General features: G+C 40.5%; 1 protein-coding gene and 1 pseudogene across 1 annotated transcript; both read right to left on the reverse strand.

Annotated features, from left to right (window-relative positions):
- LOC136175710 (olfactory receptor 4A15-like) lies at nt 1–749 on the reverse strand (annotated as a pseudogene).
- Nucleotides 750–19,747: 18,998 nt separating this feature from the next.
- On the reverse strand, nt 19,748–20,674 carry LOC136174306 (olfactory receptor 4C3D-like). The gene has a single exon (XM_065944373.1). The coding sequence runs from the start codon at nt 20,672–20,674 to the stop codon at nt 19,748–19,750; it is 927 nt and encodes a 308-aa protein (XP_065800445.1).

The following is a 20,674-nucleotide window of genomic DNA, read 5'->3' on the forward strand; positions in this document are numbered from 1 at the left end:
TCATTTTCTTTTTCTGATCCATAGCTTTTTCATGGCATTTTGCATCTCCCCATTTCTCAGTGTACAGATCAGAGGGTTCAACATAGGGGTGATGATGGTGTAAAACACTGCCAAGTATTTATCAATGGGTAAAGTGGAAGGAGGTCTCACATACAGAAAAACACAGGGCACGAAGAGGAGGACCACCACAGTGACGTGGGAGCCACAGGTGGACAAGGCTCTGCGCCTCCCTTCCTGACTGAGATCCTTCAGGGAGCGCAGGATGACCCCGTAGGAGAGGAGCAAGAGCGTGAAGAGGACCACGCAGATGGCCCCATCATTAGCCAGCACCGTGAGGGCAATAATGCGGATGTCAGTGCAGGCCAGGTTTAACAAGGGGTACATGTCACAGACGAAGTGGTCAATGACATTGGGGCCACAGAAGGGGAGGTCGTAAACAAAGAGAATATGGACAACAGCGTGTACAAACCCACCAACCCAGGGCAACAGCAGCAGCAGAACACGCACTCGCTGATTCATGACTGTCAGATAATGCAAGGGCTTGCAGATGGCCCGCAGCGGTCATAGGCCATGACCACCAGGAGTAAAATCTTGGCACCACCAAATAAGTGCTCCGTAAAAAGCTGGGTCATGCAAGCTCGAAATGAAGTGGTTTTCTTCTCGTAGAGTAAGTCTACAATCACATTTGGGGTGACCGTAGTAGAGTAAAGAGCATCCATAAGCGATAAGTAGCCAAGAAAGGAGTACATGGGGACGTCGAGGGCTGCGCTGAGCACCACAGTCAGGGCGATGAGCAGGTCGCCGACCACCGTCACGGTGTAGGTGAGCGAGAGCGTGACTAATAATGCTTCCTGACCCTGGGGCTCTGAGTGAGCCCAAGAGGACACACTCAGTTACACTGCTCCTTGCTTCCACAGCTGCTTCTAAACGCTCTTTCAGAGCTCAGGCAAAACTACCTGCAAATATAGTTAGTATTGATATGACTGACTTCTCCACATCTTAAGATAATTTGTTCAGTCATTGAACAAATAAGCTATCTGGTTTATTATGTTCTGGTATTTTTCAGATATTATAATACAAGGCATATTGAAATGTTGTCCCTAAACTCGGCACTCTTACACACTAACGGGAAGGCAAGTAATTAGAGATATATGTGGGAGAAGGACTCAATATTAAAGAAATGAGTTGCCACAGCTAGCTTTCCTTCTGGAAGTTAATTAAATTGTACATAAGCTAATATCTTATACAAAAATAAAAATTGATTGAAGGTTTAATAAAAAGGTAAAGCAAGATTTACTTCCTATTTATTTTCCAGTTTTTAAAAAAGAAAGTTACTTTCTACACTATAGGAGTGGAAGAATCTTCTTAACCAATCACTAAATCCCCAATGGACATATTTGATAATTTCAAATTATTTAAAGAATTTAGGAAATGCTACCAAAACACAAATAGACAAAGTTAGCTTGAAGAAAGATTTACATGTTAGAGGATATGCACAGAGTTAGTATCTAAAATTGAAAAAGATCTCCAAGCAATTAAATAATAAAAAATAAAATTATAAAATAAGTTAAAATATTAACTAACAATTAAAGGAATAATATCCCTGAAAGACCAACAAACATATAATATGATGCTGAAGCTCACCTGTAAACACAAAATTAGTTCTTGAAGTCACAGTTTTCTTACCATAGTATTTGCTTGATTTCTTGAAAATTAAATCAGTCAAGGTCTGCAGGTGCTATCTCATTTTTTTTTATATTTTCTAACAGATTGGCAGGCTGTGTTTAGAGAACTTATAAATTGAAGCTATGATCAGATTTACAAATATCTGCTCATGAAAATATCCTCAAATCATTACTCTTGAAAATAATTTCTAAGTATAGTTTATCTTTGAGTAGGATAACTTATTCCAGATTATTAGAATATGAAATTATCCAAAAGGAATACTACAGTCAATCTTCACATACTAAATAATCACAAAGGATTCCTAACATGGTTGATGAAGAAAATTACAAAGGAAAGCTTCAAAGATTAATTCTCATCCCATCAAGTGCTCTTGCAAAATGTGAAGTCTCGTTCAGAATGCTGTCTCTAAATACACTTCTTGGGTCACCTGCATAAGCAGAGCTCCACTCGGTCCATGTTCTGGGCTCCGGTACCTTCTTTCTTGTCCTCCATGCACCGATGCCTTCTCTGGGAACATGGGAAGCAAGATATAGGCAGCATCACTAGACCTTGAGCTGGTTCCATGTGACCAACTCTCCGTGCTTTCAGGAAAACTGATTCATCTCAGTCCTTCATCTCAGTTCATTTCAAGTTGTTAGGATTTTCAAAATGAATATGAATGCCCTTTTACCTAAGGAACTCTGAATCTTGATTGTGAAAGGAGAATACAAATTTTCACTGTTGGCAGGATTTATCCTGATAACAAACAAATGTTAAATCAACATTTTAATCAGAGAGGAAGAAAACTCAAATTGTGTAAGAATTTGCTGTTTGTGTTTTATAACAATGGAAGTAAAATTGTGAGATAACCTTTGTGACATTTTGATTCTGAATCACTTATTCTGTCCTATCTTCATGCAGTGTTGATGAACTCTGTGTTTCCTGAAGGATGGAGAATAATTTCACATATATACATTATCATGTTTTGAGTCCATCATTTCAATTTGAGAAGAAAGCTCTCATGCAATTACTGCTACAGGCACCTCGAGTCAGGGCAAAGGACTGTACATACTTCATCTACATTTAAGTTCAGCAGATACAATGGATAAAGCATTCAATTGGTGCATCTCCATGGATGAGTCTCAGCTAATTAAATTCATTGGGACCTTAGTCATAATTTTGCAGATAGACTCCTTATCTCCAGAGATGTCACCAGAATAATCACTGTTAGCATGACTTATAGATTACCTGTCTCTGGGGGAAAACCATAGGAAACAGCTTGAAGTCATATCACCAAAATGGAAAAGTTCAGTCTGGGCAGAAATGAAATTTATGATAAATTTCCTATTTAAATCATGTCTTTCAAATAAGTAAATATTTTTTAACTTTAAACTTTATCTTTGAAGATGATACCCAAATTGATTTCCAAATATTATGAATATCAATTTCAGAACAAGTCATTTAACGTTTATTTCAAATGCAGATAAAGGTTGTCACATAATTTCAGACAGGCAAGTTGATAGAATCTGTGCAAGTATCAGAGTGGGGAAGGAGAAAATGTTTGTGGGACTAGACCATTCATCTCAGAACGCTCATGGGACATTCACCAAAGTAAAAATACCCTAGGCCAGTGGTCTCCAACCTTTTTGGCACCAGCCTGGCACCAGGGACTGGTTTCATGGAAGACAATTTTTCCATAGACTGTTGGTGGGAGGTAGGGGAAAGGATGGTTTCTGGGTGATTGAAGTGCATGACATTTGTTGCACTCCTATGAGCATCTAATGCTACCACTGAGCTGACAGGAGGTGGAGCTCAAGTAGTCATGTCCGTGATGGGGAGCAGCAGTAAGTACAGGTGAATTTTTGCTCACCTGCCTGCCACTCACCTCCTGCTGTGAGGCCTGGTTTCTAACAAGCCATGGATTGGGGGTTGACGGCCTCTACTCTAGGTGATGACACAAGTTGCAATACATTTTTAAGGACTTAAATCATACATTATATACACACATATATATTTGAGTGTGTATATATAGATATACACACATATATGGCATCCCAGCTATGGCTAGTGGTAAAGAATCCACCTACCAATGTAGGCGATGTAAGAGATCTGAGTTTGATCCTTGGGTCTGGAAGATCTCCTGGAGGGAGAAATGGCAACCAGCTCCAGTATTCGTGCCTGGAAATTGCATGGGCAGAGGAGCCTGGAAGGCTACAGTTCAGGGTAGCAAAAGAGTTGGAAATGGCTGAGCATCTGCACCTACAGTTGCATATATATATATATATATAATATATATATATATATTATATATATATATGTATATGCCACCAGGAGATCCCCATATACATGTCACAATAATGTAATTCAACTAGAAATTGAGAGCAAAAACATAACATTTTCCAACAGTTTACAATTAAGCAAGAAGAGTCTAAAATTCCAGTGAACATTTTCAAAGTATTGTCAACAGAAAGATAGTGATACACATTGTAAATAATAGCTATATGAAATAAATGTATAAAAAGTATAACTATCAAAAGTACCTATGAAAATTATTTATATAAAAACTTACACATATAAATATACATAAAGGACTATATAATACAATGCAATGTAACATATATGAATTAATCAGATGCAGCTCAAAGAGTGCTTATAGAGAGAATTCTATAGCTTTAAATGCAGATATTAGAAAACAATACATAAGGGGTAAAATAAGCTTCTGTTTCAAGATGCTTAAAAAGAAAATTTAATATAAACCCAGAGAACACTGTAGGATAGAAACAGCATTGAGAAGACAAACATCATCAAAAGAGTAATTGATATAAAATAAATAATCCATTTAAACCCACTGGCTCTTTTTTTTTTTTTTTTGACAACGTAATGTCTCTGCTTTTTTTTTTTTTTTTTTTTTTTTCAGTGGGTTTTGTCATACATTGATATGAATCAGCGATAGAGTTACATGTATTCCCCATCCCAATCCCCCCTCCCACCTCCCTCTCCACCCGATTCCTCTGGGTCTTCACAGCCCACCAGGCCCAAGCACTTGACTCATGCATCCCACCTGGGCTGGTGATCTGTTTCACCACAGATAATATACATGCTGTTCTTTTGAAACAACCCAACCTCACCTTCTCCCACAGAATTCAAAAGTCTGTTCTGTACTTCTGTGTCTCTTCTTCTGCCCTGCATATAGGGCCATCGTTACCATCTTTCTAAATTCCGTATATATGTGTTAGTATACTGTAATGTTCTTTATCTTTCTGGCTTACTTCACTCTGTATAATGGGCTCCAGTTTCATCCATCTCATTAGAACTGATTCAAATAAATTCTTTTTAACGGCTGAGTAATATTCCATGGTGTATATGTACCACAGCTTCCTTATCCATTCATCTGCTGATGGGCATCTAGGTTGCTTCCATGTCCTGGCTATTATAAACAGTGCTGCGATGAACATTGGGGTGCACGTGTCTCTTTCAGATCTGGATTCCTCAGTGTGTATGCCCAGGAGTGGGATTGCTGGGTCATATGGCAGTTCTATTTCCAGTTTTTTAAGAAATCTCCACACTGTTTTCCATAGTGGCTGTACTAGTTTGCATTCCCACCCACAGTGTAAGAGGGTTCCCTTTTCTCCACACCCTCTCCAGCATTTATTGCTTGTAGACTTTTGGATAGCAGCCATCCTGACTGGTGTGTAATGGTACCTCATTGTGGTTTTGATTTGCATTTCTCTGATAATGAGTGATGTTGAGCATCTTTTCATGTGTTTGTTAGCCATTTGTATGTCTTCTTTGGAGAAATGTCTGTTTAGTTCTTTGGCCCATTTTTTGATTGGGTCATTTATTTTTCTGGAACTGAGCTTCAGGAGTTGCTTGTATATTTTTGAGGTTAATCCTTTGTCTGTTTCCTCATTTGCTATTATTTTCTCCCAATCTGAGGACTGTCTTTTCATCTTACTTATAGTTTCCTTTGTTGTGATAACCAAATGACGCAGGGGCTTACAGATGGCCATACTATGGTCATAGGCCATGGGCAATAGAAGGGTGATCTCTGGTTCACCAAAAAGAAAAAGTGCCCAGTAAAATACTATGTCATGCAAATTTCAAAGGCTCTGATACATTCCCCAAAGGTCAAGTCTGAATTAACTCTGATTGAAACAAAAGAGGAATAAATTAGGTCTAAAAATGATAAGTTAGTAAAACAAAAAATAATACTTCATCAAATTCAGGGTCTTACTGACAGTTTTGGTCATGGCAATGTGCAGGTTGTCCACCACTGTCAAAATACAGAAGAGCCAGGCAAAACTAAAAGGATTTTCTGCCCTTTTGAATTTTCTGTGAGGCCCAGAAGGTGAAATCAGTTACATTGTTCCTCGGTCTGCATAGGAGCTGAGTTCACATATTAGAAGCAGTTAAGTTACAAAACAAGGGAGAAAAGTTTTAAATGTATTATACGTTAATCTTTTTATTTTTACATCCAATTAAAACATTGTGTTTGGAGTACCAATCTGTATCCAAAGGGGCACAGACATCGTGATGAGCAAGTTTAAAAAGGCCTAGTTCCCTGCCCTCAGTGATATGATACACAAAGATGCATCAGACAATTCCAGACCAATGGAAGAAGTGCTATGATAAAAATCTGGACAAAATACTAAGGATTGCAGCGTAGGAATGTATCTACCAACCTGGAACAGGAGACATCATCCCTGAAAAAGCAGTGTTTCAGTTGCCAATTAAAGAAAATGAGATTGAACAAACATGGATGACAAGGGAATTCCGTGGAAATATGCCCCATAAAGTCATGAAGGCATAGTTATAGAAACACACTTAAATGAATTTACACGTTAGGTGTGAGTAGATGGAAATATGAATAGAAGGTCACTGCCTTGGATTGCCTCAGAACCCACTGAGAAGCCTCTTTGAGGGTCTTTAGTTTGATGATCCTCATTTCCTGACCTGTAAGTACCAAGGTTATGTCCCCAGCCCCGACATCTACCCTTCTTTTCAAATTTTTCTATTCAGTGTATCCAGTTTTGGATACCTGCGGTTAGATATCAATTTAGTACATATACTACAAAAGTTAACATCGCCCACATTTTAAAAGGTGCACCCAGTCTTGTTAAATGGCATCCACTCAGCCTCATTGCTCAGATATTAAATCTTAGTCTCTTCACTGCCTTATTGACCTCCTCTCACTTGTTCATAGCTTTAGTAAATCCTGTTGTCCTTAGTTTGAAAATTCATCACAAATTCAATCATTTTCTACCATATATCAACCCCGTTTCTTTTTTGGCCACTGCAAAAGCCTCCACTCAAGTATGTCCTCTTCTAATCTGGCCTCTACCAGCTTGTTATCCTGAAGCAATTCAATTTATTCTTTCTCAGTCTTGTCCTGATTGTATCCCTTCACTGCTCAAATCTCCCACAGTGAATTGCAATCATGTACCCAATTTATTGTATCACTTTTTCTGTTTACTGTAACAAAAATGGGAATCTCTATTTTTTATTTGAATAATCTGAGACTTAAAGCATCCTATTAATTTTCAGTAGATTAAATATTTTAATTGATAAAATAAGAACTGGAATCAAATTTTAATTTATTTCAAAATAATTTAATCTCTTACATAATAAAGTTACACAATTTTAAAATCTGATTCCCAATATCAGTTGCTTTTGTCAATTTTAGGAGGCTTGCTGTGATGTGATTTGGCAGAATTCATCTTTAATCTAGGATGACAAGAAAATGTGACAGACTTCATTATTACTTGAAGAAATATTTTATTTCATTTAGTGGTCTCTCTCTTTTCTCCCAGGAGTCTTCTGGTTCTTCAGACAGCTGTTCTTTTTGCACTGTCAATTATTTAAACAAAATTCAAAGTGCCCACAAAGAAACAAAGGTTTGTCATGTTAGGATAATTTACGAAAAAAAATCCCTTTGAATCCTATGTTTCCCTAGGAAGATAGCAAATAGCCATTTCCCAGGGAAACATATGTTAAGCAATTACTTTTCCAAGTAACTCCAAAGTAGAAAACGCCACTCAGCAACTTAGTCCTCACCTTGTCATGTTGGTGTGGCCAGACTAGATGACTTGAGATTTTAGGGAGACATTCTCACTCTTTTTTTTCTGTTTTTTTCCTTTCTTTTGCACACTTCTTTAAGCCTAATGAGGGGCTTCTCAAAAATGTATATCATTTCTTAAAAGAATATGCCTCTTTTCCCAAATAGAACTGAAGATTACTTTGCATTTTATCTATCCTATCCACACTGAAACTCCAATACTATGGCCACCTGATGCAAAGAACTGACTCATTTGAAAAGACCCTGATGCTGGGGAAGACTGAAGGCAGGAGGAGAAGGGGATGACAGAGGATAAGATGGTTAGATGGCATCACCGACTCAATGGACATGAGTTTGAGTAAACTCCGAGGGTTGGTGATGGACAGGGAGGCCTGGTGAGCTGCAGTCCATGGGGTCGCAAGGAGTCGGACATGACTGAGTGACTCAACTGAACTGAAATACACAGATCATTAAATCTTAGAACTGGACTGTGTCCAAGACTGATTCTTGGCTCAATTCAATTCACTGGAATTTTCCAGTAAATTTTTAAAGTATGTAAAAAACCACTAGTAAACCACATCACCTTTTAGGGTCAGAAAGATGTGACAGTGATTGTAAAACAAAATGGTTTATAATTATTTTCAGACTACTGCCAGTTAAGAACAAAACAGCAGCCCAGCTGATTTGCTTCAGCAAAGCAATTTATCATGTATTTTTCTACTTGTCATATGAAGTTTTTCTTTCTTTTTATTAATATTTTAGTATTCAATCTATTCTTCCTTGATGTTTGGTCAATATATGAAATGCATAATCAATTCAGATATAACAAATATTTATCCAATCATTAAATTGTACTTAGACCATCTATTTGACTACACAAACCACGCTATGGCTGAGGACACCACAAATAATAAAATGGAAAGTGTATAAAAGTTTCTTCTTGTATGGGTATTATATTCTTATAATAGATTTCACAACAAGGAAGGAGACAATAAGTAGTAAAGTGGGTGTAGTCTTTCAGTGTTTCAAGGTCACAAATAGAGGACTGTGCCAGATACTAGAGGGAAAATTCTACTATCAATAATATAACCAGAGATGACCTTTCCTGAAAGGTGTGTTTAAGGTAAGATCCAAAGAAGTGGATGTGGCTACCATCAGAAGCACTGTTTCTTAAGTAAAATTAAGTAAAAATCAATTTCAGAGATGAGCTTGTCTATATGTAGAAAACACTAAATATTTGGCAGAAATTATTATTGTAATGCTGTTATAAAAGTGATCAGAAAGTACATTCTTGTCTTGTTTCTGACCTTTATGGGAAAGCTTTCAGTCTTCCAATGTTGAGTATGATGTGAACTGTAGTTGTATCATTTATGACCTTAATTATGTTGATGTAATTTCCTTCAATACCTGATTTGTTTAGTTTTTTTTAATTATTATTATTATGAAAGGATGTAGAATTTCCACACTATCAATGAACAACACAAAGAAGAAATTAAGAAACCAATTCCACTGACAGCAGCATTAATAAGAATAAAATATTTGGATAAATTTAAGCAAGGAGGCAGAGCACTTAAGCAAGGAAAACTCCAAAATATTGCCAAAAGATACTAGAGAAGACACATATAAATGGAAATACATTCATGAGCTAGAATTTTTAATATTACTAAGACAAAATTAAAAGATACTTGCTTCTTGGAAGAAAAGCTATGACAAACCTAGACAGTGTATTAAAAATTGAGACATCACTTTGCCAACAAAGGTCTATATGGTCAAAGCTGTGTTTTTTCCAGTAGTCATGTACAGTTGTGAAAGATGGACCGTAAAGAAGGCTGTGCTTCTGATGCTTTTGAACTGTGGTATTGCAGATGACTCTTGAGAGTCCCTTGGACTGCAAGGAAATTAAACCAGTCAATCCTAAAGGGAATCAATCCTGAATATTCATTGGAAGGACTGATGCTGAAGCTGAACCTCCAATACTTTGGCCAACTGATGCAAACAGCCAAGTCATCAGAAAAAACCCTGATGCCGGGAAAGATTGAGGACAGGAGGAGCAGGGGGTGACTGAGGATGAGATGGTTAGATAACACCACTGACTCAGTGGACAAAGTTTGAGCAAACTCCGGGAGACAGTAATTGACAGAAGAGCCTGGCATGCTTCAGTCCATGGGTTTGCAGAATCAGGCAAGACTTAACAACTGAACAACAACAAAAATTAAGATACCAAGATGACCTAAAGTGATCTACAAATTCAATGTTATTTCTACGAAAACCTCAAAAAAATTTTTCAGAAATAGAAAAAGCCATCCTAAAATTCATATGAAATCTCAAGTGATTCCAAGTAGAAAGAACAATCATACTTCTTATTTTTAAAACATACAGTAAAGTTAAGGCTATCCCTGGCATACAGACATACATACACGGTGAAGCAGTCATGATTGGCAGAGTAGAAAGATCCTGAAATCATGCCTTCTTGAGGAAAGACCAAAATTATGACTAGGAGCCACTGCTGATGGGAATAACCTGACTAGCAGATCCTCTGTTATTAAAATACATAGCATAAAAAAATAAACAATAAAATAAAATACACAGAGTAGGAACCATGACAGGACAGAGAGCAGGGAGTGATACAGGGTAGAGTCCAGTCTCATACCTCAGGTTCGCAATAAACCTAGGGTGATAATCCAGTTGCAGACATTTTCCCAAAGGAGGAAATTGTTCTGAACCCCACATGTGAGGTGAGCAGAAGTAACGCAGCTTAGATTAGGAGTAGGCCTTCCTACCTGGTAAGATTATCAGGCCACCTGGATACAACCAATTAGCCAATTAGGACCAATTAGCTTTCACTTAATACTGACTGCTGTTTGCCAATTAGGAAATTAGGAATGGGGCGGAAACCCCCAGGAAAGTCCCGCGGGCGTGAAAGTATTGACCAATGAAATTGCTTTGCACACTTGTAACCAATCCGCTTAAACCAACTACCAACCACGCCTATAAACTTGTGTAACAGCTTGGGCTCGGGGCTCTCTGACCCGCACCACTGTGTTGGTTGCGGCAGAGGCCCTGGCTCGAGTCAGTAACAAACTTCCCTTTCTGTGAGTTGCATTGTCTTGGAAGCCTTCTCTGTTCCCGCTCGGGGATTCAGACATCAGGCATAACATTTGGGAGCTCGTCTGGGATCCCTTGAGCGGGGGAAGAGAACACTTCCAGGACAGAGGGGAAGGATAGATAATAGCACCGGTGCTCAGGAAAACTCAGGGGGCCCGAAAACCCAGCGCTGTGTTGTCGGCCGGCGTTTGTCTGTCCGTGTGTTTGTCTTTGGCTCTTCATGTTTGTGTGTGTGCCGGCATTGTCTCAGGCAGGACAGGAAAGTCCAGTGTAAATCTGAGGCCCTGCTGTGAAGCAGGAAGGTTTCTGGCACAGGAGAAAGCTTTCTGTGTTGTCGGCCGACGTTTGTCTGTCCGTGTGTTTGTCTTCGGCTCTCCGTGTTTGTGTGTGTGCCGGCATTGTCTCTGGTCTCGTTCCTACTCTGACTCGAGTTTCAGTGAACAGGCGAATGGTTGTGGGCGCAATTGATGAGTCCGGGCCAGGGCTACACTCTGGCGGACTCTGAAGGCCCTACAATAAGGGAGCCTCAGTGACTAGAGCCCGATCGGGTGAAACCCTTCTTTCACTACGATTGTCAGCAGCTGTTGCAGGTGCTCTTCACCAGAGAAGAATGGGAGCGAATTCTGACAGAAGCGCGGAAACGGGTCCCAGGGGCCGACGGGAGGCCAACCGCCCAGCCTCATCTCGTGGACGAGGGGTTTCCTCTGTTGCGGCCTAACTGGGATTTTGAGCGAGCGGACGGTAGGGAGCGTGTCCGAGTGTACCGCTAGACTCTAATGGCTGGCCTGCGGGCTGCAGCAAGAAAGCCGACGAATCTGGCAAAGGTAAATCTAGTAAGGCAAGAGGCCACTGAGAGCCCGGCAGCCTTCCTAGAGAGGCTGATGGAAGCTTTCAGGCAATATACACCCATGGACCCCCACGCTGAGGAGTCACGTGCTGCAGTTCTACTAGCGTTTGTAAATCAGGAGGAAATTACAAAAGATAGAGGGATTGGGAGAACAGATGATACAAGATTTACTGAAAGCAGCTGAAAAACTATTTAATAATAGGAAGACCCCAGAAGAAAAGGAAGAATGAATTCAACGGGAGGAAAGGGAATTAGCTGACAAGATCAGGAAGGAAGATACAAAATATAGAACGAGGGAAAACCGGAAGAACCAGAGGGAGCTAGCCCAGATTCTTTTTGCGGGGATAAAAGCCAGAACAGAATTGAGGGAACCTCGAGACCCCTGGACAGGAGAAAAACAGAATCCAAAAAGGCAGGACCTAAAGAAAGATCAGCGCGCCTACTGCAAAGAACAGGGGCACTGGAAAAACGAGTGCCCTAAGAGGGACCTGAGGAGAGGAACGACCCAGAGAGAGAGAATCTCCCCTGGAACTCGAGTTCTATATGCGGGGGAAGACAGTGACTAGGGAAATCAAGATTCGGCACCCCTCCCCGAGTCCTGGGTATATGTTGGATAATTGCAGTCATGAGGAACTGGAAAATTCTGCTGAAGATTAACAATATTGCAGATACCAGAGCCCAGACCCCCCGCCAGGTGAGAGAGTTTCTGGGGACTGTTGGATATTGCAGACTGTGAGTCCTGTGGTTTGGCCAAAGGAGGGGCCCCAACCCTCACTGGCTACTCCCTGCAGGGGCTCTGCAAGTTTGGCTTTTATGAAGTACACCATGATGAAGTTTGCCTGCTTTAAATGTACTGTTGCCAATTCCATGGTGTCTGTGTTGAATAAAGAGAAGAGTAGCAGTGCCTCTCAGGTCCTCAAGAGACTTGGATTTAGAGGTGTATGGAAGGGACGCTTTGCCCGCATCATCATGATCGGCACTCTGACTGCACTACAATGGTTTATCTATGATTCTGTGAAGGTCTACTTCAGGCTCCCTCGCCCTCCTCCCCCTGAGATGCCAGAGTCTGTGAAGAAGAAGCTTGGGTACGCTCAGTAGATAAATGAAAGCAAATATGGACTGAATCTGCGTGTTGATCAGTGATTGAGGAAAATACAACTGGATCCAGACTTGCAAAGCGTGCCAGCTGATGAGGACAGGGAAAAAGCAGCACACGGGAATGAGGTACCGAGGGGAAGAGCCAGGGCAACACTGGGAGATAGATTTCACTGAGGGAAGGCCAGGCAAGTACGGGTATCACTATATGTTGGTTCTGGTAGATACCTTCTCGGGGTGAGTGGAAGCCTTCCCTGATAAGGGAGAGCTTAGAGGAGATAGTGCCTAGGTACGGGCTGCCAGTGACTATGGGCTCTGATAACGGACCTGCCTTTGTGAGTCAGGGGCTGGCCCAAGCTCTGGGGATGAAATGGAAATTACATTGTGAATATAATCCCCAGAGCTCAGGACAGATTGAGAGAACAAAGTTGGCAATAGAGACTGGCGGGGACTGGGTGACCCTCCTTCCCTTTGCACTCTTTTGGGCAGATAACACCCCTTATAAGCTGCCCTTTTGAGATTCTGTATGGAAGACCCCCTCCTGTGCATTAGAACCTAGATGGAAAGGCCCTTATGTTGTTCTCCTTACCACTCCTGCTGCTGTCAAGGTCGACGGGATTGGACCCTGGGTTCACTGCAATCACGTGCAGCAAGCCACACCGGAAGAACAGGCAAAAGTGTGAGGAGAATGGAAGGCGAGTCCTCACCCGTCAAATCCTTTGAAACTGAAACTCATCCGCCAGGAGGTCTCCTAATTCTCCTGCTGATTGCAGGAGCTGGAGCTGTGTGACCTCTTGTGATGGGCCCCGGGAATAGGACGTAAGAAACAGAGATTTGATAGCCCCGAGTGTGGTGCAATCCGCAGGGCCAAGTACTTCAGATATGGGTGCAATTTAACCAAGCTTCACTATTTCTGCAAGGCCAAGGGCTTTCCTCCTTACGAGCCGCTGTAGATGACTTGATTTTTCTCCAACAGGGTAGGGTCTGCGAGGTTTCTATGCGGACCATACAAGCGTGGTAAGAGAATCAATCAGCCACTTAGAGAAGTCTTTGACTTCCTTGTCTGAGGTGGCCCTGATTAGAAAGAGAGAACAGGAAGCCCAGCAGAGATGGTTTGAGTCTTGGTTTCAGCACTCCTCCTGGCTGACTACCTTAACTTCCACCCTCCTGGGTCCACTTATAGTGTCAGTGGCCCAAGATGGAAAAGAGGAAGATTCCTCTACTTGAACAACAGATGGGGGGAATGTGAGGTGAGCAGAAGTAACACAGCTTAGATTAGGAGTAGGCCTTCCTACCTGGTAAGATTATCAGGCCACCAGGATACAACCAATTAGCCAATTAGGACCAATTAGCTTTCACTTAATACTGACTGCTATTTGCCAATTAGGAAATGAGGAATGGGGCGGAAACCCCCAGGAAAGTCCCGTTCGCGTGAAAGTGTTGACCAATGAAATTGCTTTGCAAACTTGTAACCAATCCGCTTAAACCAACTGCCAACCACGCCTATAAATCTGTGTAACAGCTTGGGCTCAGGGCTCTCTGACCCGCACCACTGCGTTGGTTGCAGGCGGAGAGTCGTGGCTTGAGTCAGTAATAAACTTCCCTTTCTGTGAGTTGCATTGTCTTGGAGGCCTTCTCTGTTCCCGCTCGGGGATTCAGACATCGGGCATAACACTATTTAGCCCAGTACTCCTCCACTGGGAAGTGATCTCCCCTATAATGTACAACTTTGTAAGCCAGTGGGGATTCCTTTTCAGAGAGCCAGGGGGCTTTGGAAAACAGTGACTTCAGCCTTAAAAGTCACATCCAGTCCAGTATGAAATAGAAATCTGAAAAGAGCTTGAGTCAGATCGAATTGCTCATAATGAACAGAGCATCCCAGAAATATAAGAGAAAATTGAGCCTCACTTTGGGAACATAGACACTGGTCGCAACCGTTTTGGGTAGCTATCCTGTGATAATGACATGATGCTGGCAAGCATCATATTGAAACCCTCCCTCTAGCAATTCTGTGGTGGGTGCAAACATCACTCACCAGCCAGGTGGCGCCAATGTTGAGAAGCCCCAGGGCAAGTAGCTAACAAAGCAAAGACAGAGTGCCACCCATCTGCCCTTAGACCCGCTACCTCGCTACCTCAGAACACCTTGAGTCCACACCTGACCTGGGACCCACCCACCAGGTAGCCAGCAGCAGCCCCACACCAGCCTCCTTTCCAATTTTTCGGGGGTGAAGTTTTCTATCACCTAATCTGGGGCTCTCTGACTCTTTCAAGATGATTATTACAACTGTGTCACATCGAACTACAGAATCGTTTCCATTATAAAGGATTCTAAAACGTTCCTCATTCAGAAAAATAAGGACTAAATTCTTTCTCATTGCATAGCAATTAGTACTCTCAAATTTCTTGTTTTTGATTTAGAAATATTAGGGATTATAGCCTTCTTTCTTCTCCTAAATCCAAATGGATAAAATATCAGTTTACAATGTAGCTTGTCGATTACAACCTGCTTATTAACACAGTTGAGCACACTCTGGGAAGTCCCCTGAGAATGAAGTCTCTCAGTTTTACTGCATACGATCCTTACAGGTGGTGGGCCACACTCTGTTCTTGGATGAACTTTACTATCATTCTAAATTTACTCCATGGTCTTGCCTACTGTTTTAGATATGAGTTAAGGCAGTATTCTTCAATCTTTTTTTTCCCACTATTGCCTCTAAAAGGTGCTTTTTTGCTTTTGTAGATATTATATTCACTTAATAATCTTCCCTTCTAAAATAATCATACCATAAATATACTATCTATTCATGTGCTTTATGTACATCTATGTGTATATATATATATATATATATAGAGAGAGAGAGAGAGAGAGAGAGAGTAAAAAATGATCATCCCCTAAGAAACTACTTTTTTCTCATTGATAAAAGATATTATCCCCACTTCAAACACATGTTTTTAAATAATCTACTTTAAAAAAGTAATAGCATGTGTGATTATATTTCTATCAAAGTGAAATCCTACGTGGGATTTACACAACTACACAAATATGTATCTAATTCTTCTCTCCTGTATCACACTCTTATAAAATGCCTTTTTTTAAATTTTCACCATTACTAACAAAATTGTACTTTTCATTTATTTGTTTACTTGCTTATTATCCATCTATTCCCCCACTGGAATTTTACTTCCACATAAACACAGCCTTTGTTTGTATAATTCAACGGTGTATATGGAGCTCCCATAACTCTCTGGCACATTGTATTCACTGAACATTACTTTTTCCATTAATTAAAGAAGTCAAATTTTCCCAAAGTCCTTTTTTTATCAACAATACATGTTAACACCATGAAACCCTTTTTTTCAATAATAAATGCTAACACTACAGTATAATAATGGAAGCATTCCAACAGAAACAGCACCTATTTAGCTCTTCAAGGTTCTACCTCATGCCCAAACCAAGTATCAATTTCCTCAGTGACTGAGTTGCTCTACTTTATTCTAAACATCGCTTTTACCCATGTGTCACTTCCTGTGAAATATGAAAACTGAATTTTATTTCTTGATCCAATTACATCCCTCTTTTCATAAAACCCCTGAAGGGAAACATGGTTGCAGAAAAGAGACCATCATATGCTTTTGCTTCACACAAGATTACCCCAAAGCATGCAAATAACTCAGGAAATGGAGTTCAACAGAGAGATGGAGAGAAGAAAGCCCCACCATCCAAAAAAATAAATAAATAAGGGAAGAATATCTCAAAGACAATTTTCACAGTGTGACCACGGGCATAGATTAGCACCGTGGGTATCCCCACTTTCTGAAAGTTCACCTTAGCCACATGACTTTTATGAAGGCCTACATTAGTACCTATTTTCAATAAATTTTTTTTTAATCCAAAGGGGATTTTTCATTTTACTTAAAAAAATCATTTTAATATTACAGAGCTATTAAAAATATTTTTTCCATTTTCTAATAGAAGAACAGTTAATTTGCAACATTGTGTTAGATTCAATTGCTGAAAAAAGTGATTCAGTTATATATATATATATGTATATATATATATATACATTTTTTCAGATTCCTTTCCATTGCAAGTAAACTGTGCCATAGTAATGTTTGTCTTTTGTAATAGTGAAGTGGCATAACTTGAACTTTCATGAAACGAATAAACTTTTACTGCTGACATACACTGCTAAATGTGAGACAAGTCTGCAACATATTTGACACCATCTTCATTTTTTATATTATTTTTTAAATTAATTTGTTTATTTGAATTGAAGGCTAATTACTTTACAATATTGTAGTGGCTTTTGCCATACTTTGACATGAATCAGCCATGGGTGTACATGTGTTCCGCATCCTGAATCCCCCTCCCACCTCCCTCCCCATTCCATCCCTCTGGGTCATCCCAGTGCACCAGTTCTGAGCACCCTGTCTCATGCATCAGCCTGGACTGGTGATCTGTTTCACATATGATAATATACATGTTTCAATGCTATTTTCTCAAATCTTCCCACCCTCACCTTCTCCCACAAGGTCCAAAAGACTGTTCTATACATCTGTGTCTCTTTTACTGTCTCGCATATAGGGTCATCATTACCATCTTTCTAAATTCCATATATATGTGTTAGTATACTGTATTGGTGTTTTTCTTTCTGTCTAACTTCACTCTGTATAATAGGTTCCAGTTTCATCCACCTCATTAGAACTAATTCAAATGCATTCTTTATAATGGCCGAGTAATATTCCATTGTGTATATGTGCCACTGCTTTCTTACCCATTTGTCTGCTGATGGGCATCTAGGTTGCTTCCATGTCCTGGCTATTATAAACAGTGCTGCGATGAACATTGGGGTGCACGTGTCTCTTTCAGATCTGGTTTCCTCAGTGTGTATGCCCAGAAGTGGGATTGCTGGGTCATATGGCAGTTCTATTTCCAGTTTTTTAAGGAATCTCCAAACTCTTCTCCATAGCGGCTGTACTAGCTTGCATTCCCACCAACAGTGTAAGAGGGTTCCCTTTTCTCCACACCCTCTCCAGCATTTATTGCTTGTAGACTTTTGGATAGCAGTCATTCTGACTGGCGTGTAATGGTACCTCATTGTGGTTTTGATTTGCATTTCTCTGATAATGAGTGATGTTGAGCATCTTTTCATGTGTTTGTTAGCCATCTGTATGTCTTCTTTGGAGAAATGTCTGCTTAGTTCTTTGGCCCATTTTTTGATTGAGCTGTTTATTTTTCTGGAATTAAGCTGCAGGAGCTGCTTGTATATATTTTTGAGGTTAATTCTTTGTCAGTTGCTTCGTTTGCTATTATTTTCTCCCATTTTAAAGGCTTTTCACCTTGCTTATAGTTTCCTTTGTTGTGCAAAAGCTTTTAAGTTTAATTAGGTCCCATTTGTTTATTTTTGCTTTTATTTCCATTACTCTGAGAGGTGGGTCATAGAGGATCCTCTGTGATTTATGTCAGAGAGTGTTTTGCCTATGTTTTCTCTATGAGTTTTATAGTTTCTGGTCTTACATTTAGATCTTTAATCCATTTTGAGTTTATTTGTGTATTTGACACCATCTTCTTAAAGGACAAAGTGGATCATTAAGACTGCAGATAAATTTACCTATACACCTGGTGTGCTGCAATTCATGGGGTCATGCAGTCAGACACAACTGAGCGACTGAACTGAACTGAACTGATACACCTACACACACCACAGACAACCCTGTCTCATTTGAAAGCAGTAAGACTGGGTTTTAAAGACCTGGACTGGAAGCTTGTAGCTGAAACTTTTGAAAGGATGATACATCCCAGTGTAATAGTTCCTAACACACTAATGGAGGAAGGGCATGTGAGGTGAGACAAGTAAATGAGTAAACCTCTCTTGGCTTCAGTTTGCTTCTGTAAAATGGGCGGAATAGGGCTTCCAGTTGTCTCCGTGGTAAAGAATTGGCTTGTCAATGCAGGAGGCACAGGTTCAATCTCTGGGTCAGGAAGATCCCTTGGAGAAGGGAATGGCTACCCACTCCAGTATTCTTGCCTGGGAAATCCCACGGACAGAGAAGCCTGGTGGGCTGCAGTCCATGGGGTTGCAAAAGAGCTGGACATGATTTAACAACTAAACAACAGCAACAAAATGGGATTAATGATAATGGAACCACCAACTTAGTACATGACAAAATCAGCTGAAACAAAGATGCTTGACAGATAATATTAATAAAAGGTTCAATTAATGTAAATATATGTATCAGATGTATAGATCTAGAGCTTTGGGATCTACCCATATGATTTTCTATTGAAATTTAATAAAAGATGCTTACCCTTCTAGTTTCAAATGGCTCCTCAAGTCTTGAGACATAAAAAGAAACATTTCCTTCATGTTCAAGGAAAGCTATGAGTCATGAAGATACTTTATAAAATAAGAGCAAATAAAGAATAATTTCAAAGTTTCTGGCTTAATTTTTGTGCGAAAAAAAAGAAATAGTTTGTGAGTTATCATTATCTCTTTTTCTAGGTGTTTCCTCTTGCTGATTTTTGAAAATTAATAGAAAATTCAACCCTGATTCTTAAACTTCCCCAACTCTCCCTGCCATGCATGTATCTAAGTATATCTGTTCCTTACTGGCTGGATCATAGGCTATGCAAAAACAAGGTTTCTGACATGAAGGTCATATGAAAAAATCAATTTCATCCAAGTAACTTATCTGAATAATGTTTAAAAATTAATAATAAGACACTGGAAGCATATACTCTACAATAAATAAACTAGGGGCTTATTGTTGATATTCTTCCCATTGGCTATTCTGAAACTGTGAGTATGAATATACAAGTCTTGGCAAAGTATTTTAAAAAGTTGTCAAAATGCCTATTTTCTAGGCCATTTTTGTCAATAATCTGCAAAATTTGCTAATTTACTTTCACAATTTGCAGCATGTATAATCCTTCCTATATATGTATATAATCGTCACTTTCTTGGTATCATGGACAGCCTAAGTTACTCTCTTCTTCATCAGACTTCTCATGGCATTTTTCACCTCTGTGTTTCTCACTGTGTAAATGATAGGATTTAACATGGGACTGAGGATTGCAAAGAACACAGACACCCACTTGTCCACAGGGTACGTGGCCACAGGACGCGTGTAGGTGAACACACAAGGCACAAAAAAGAACGCCACTACTGTAAAGTGGGCACCACATGTAGAGAGGGCTCTGCGCCGTCCTTCAGAGCCATGGGATTTCAGGGAGCTCAGGATGGCTACGTAGGAGATGAGCAGCAGGGAAAAAATGAGCAAGCACATGCCCCCGCTGTTGGCCGCCACCACCACTCCCAGCCTGTAGGTGTCGCTGCAGGCAAGCTCCAACAGTGAGAAGAAATCACACCTGAAGTGGTCGATGACGTTGGGACCACAGAAGGTCAAGTCCATGGTGAGAAGGATCTGGACTGAGGCATGCAGGACCCCCCCGACCCAGGCCGCCACCACCAGGAGCTGGCAGAGCCCCTGCCGCATGACGGCCGTGTAGTGCAGAGGCTTGCAGATGGCCACGTAGCGGTCGTAGGCCATGACGGTGAGGATGATGATCTCTGATGCTGCCAGGAAGTGCTCCATGAAGAGCTGAGTCAGGCAGCCCCCCCAGGAGATGGTTCTCCTCTGGAACAGCAGGTCAGTGATCAGTTTAGGCGTGGTGACTGAGGTGAAGGAGGCATCTAATAAGGCCAAGTAAGTGAGAAAGAAGTACATGGGAGCAGAAAGTGTAGGGCTGAGGGAGATGGTGATGACAATGAGCAGATTGGACAGAACAGTGAATAAAAAAATGAACAGAAAGACAATGAAGAGTATTTTCTGCAAGTGTGGATTCTGTGTGAGTCCCAGGAGAACAAATTCAGTCACATTGTTGGGAGGCCTGAGGACATCCAT

The sequence above is a fragment of the Muntiacus reevesi genome, chromosome 9 (assembly GCF_963930625.1).
Source record: "Muntiacus reevesi chromosome 9, mMunRee1.1, whole genome shotgun sequence".
NCBI lineage: Eukaryota > Metazoa > Chordata > Mammalia > Artiodactyla > Cervidae > Muntiacus > Muntiacus reevesi.

Excerpts from the sequence above, each read along its gene's own strand:
- LOC136174306 (XM_065944373.1), bottom strand. The coding sequence starts at position 20,674 with ATGGATGTCCTCAGGCCTCCCAACAATGTGACTGAATTTGTTCTCCTG.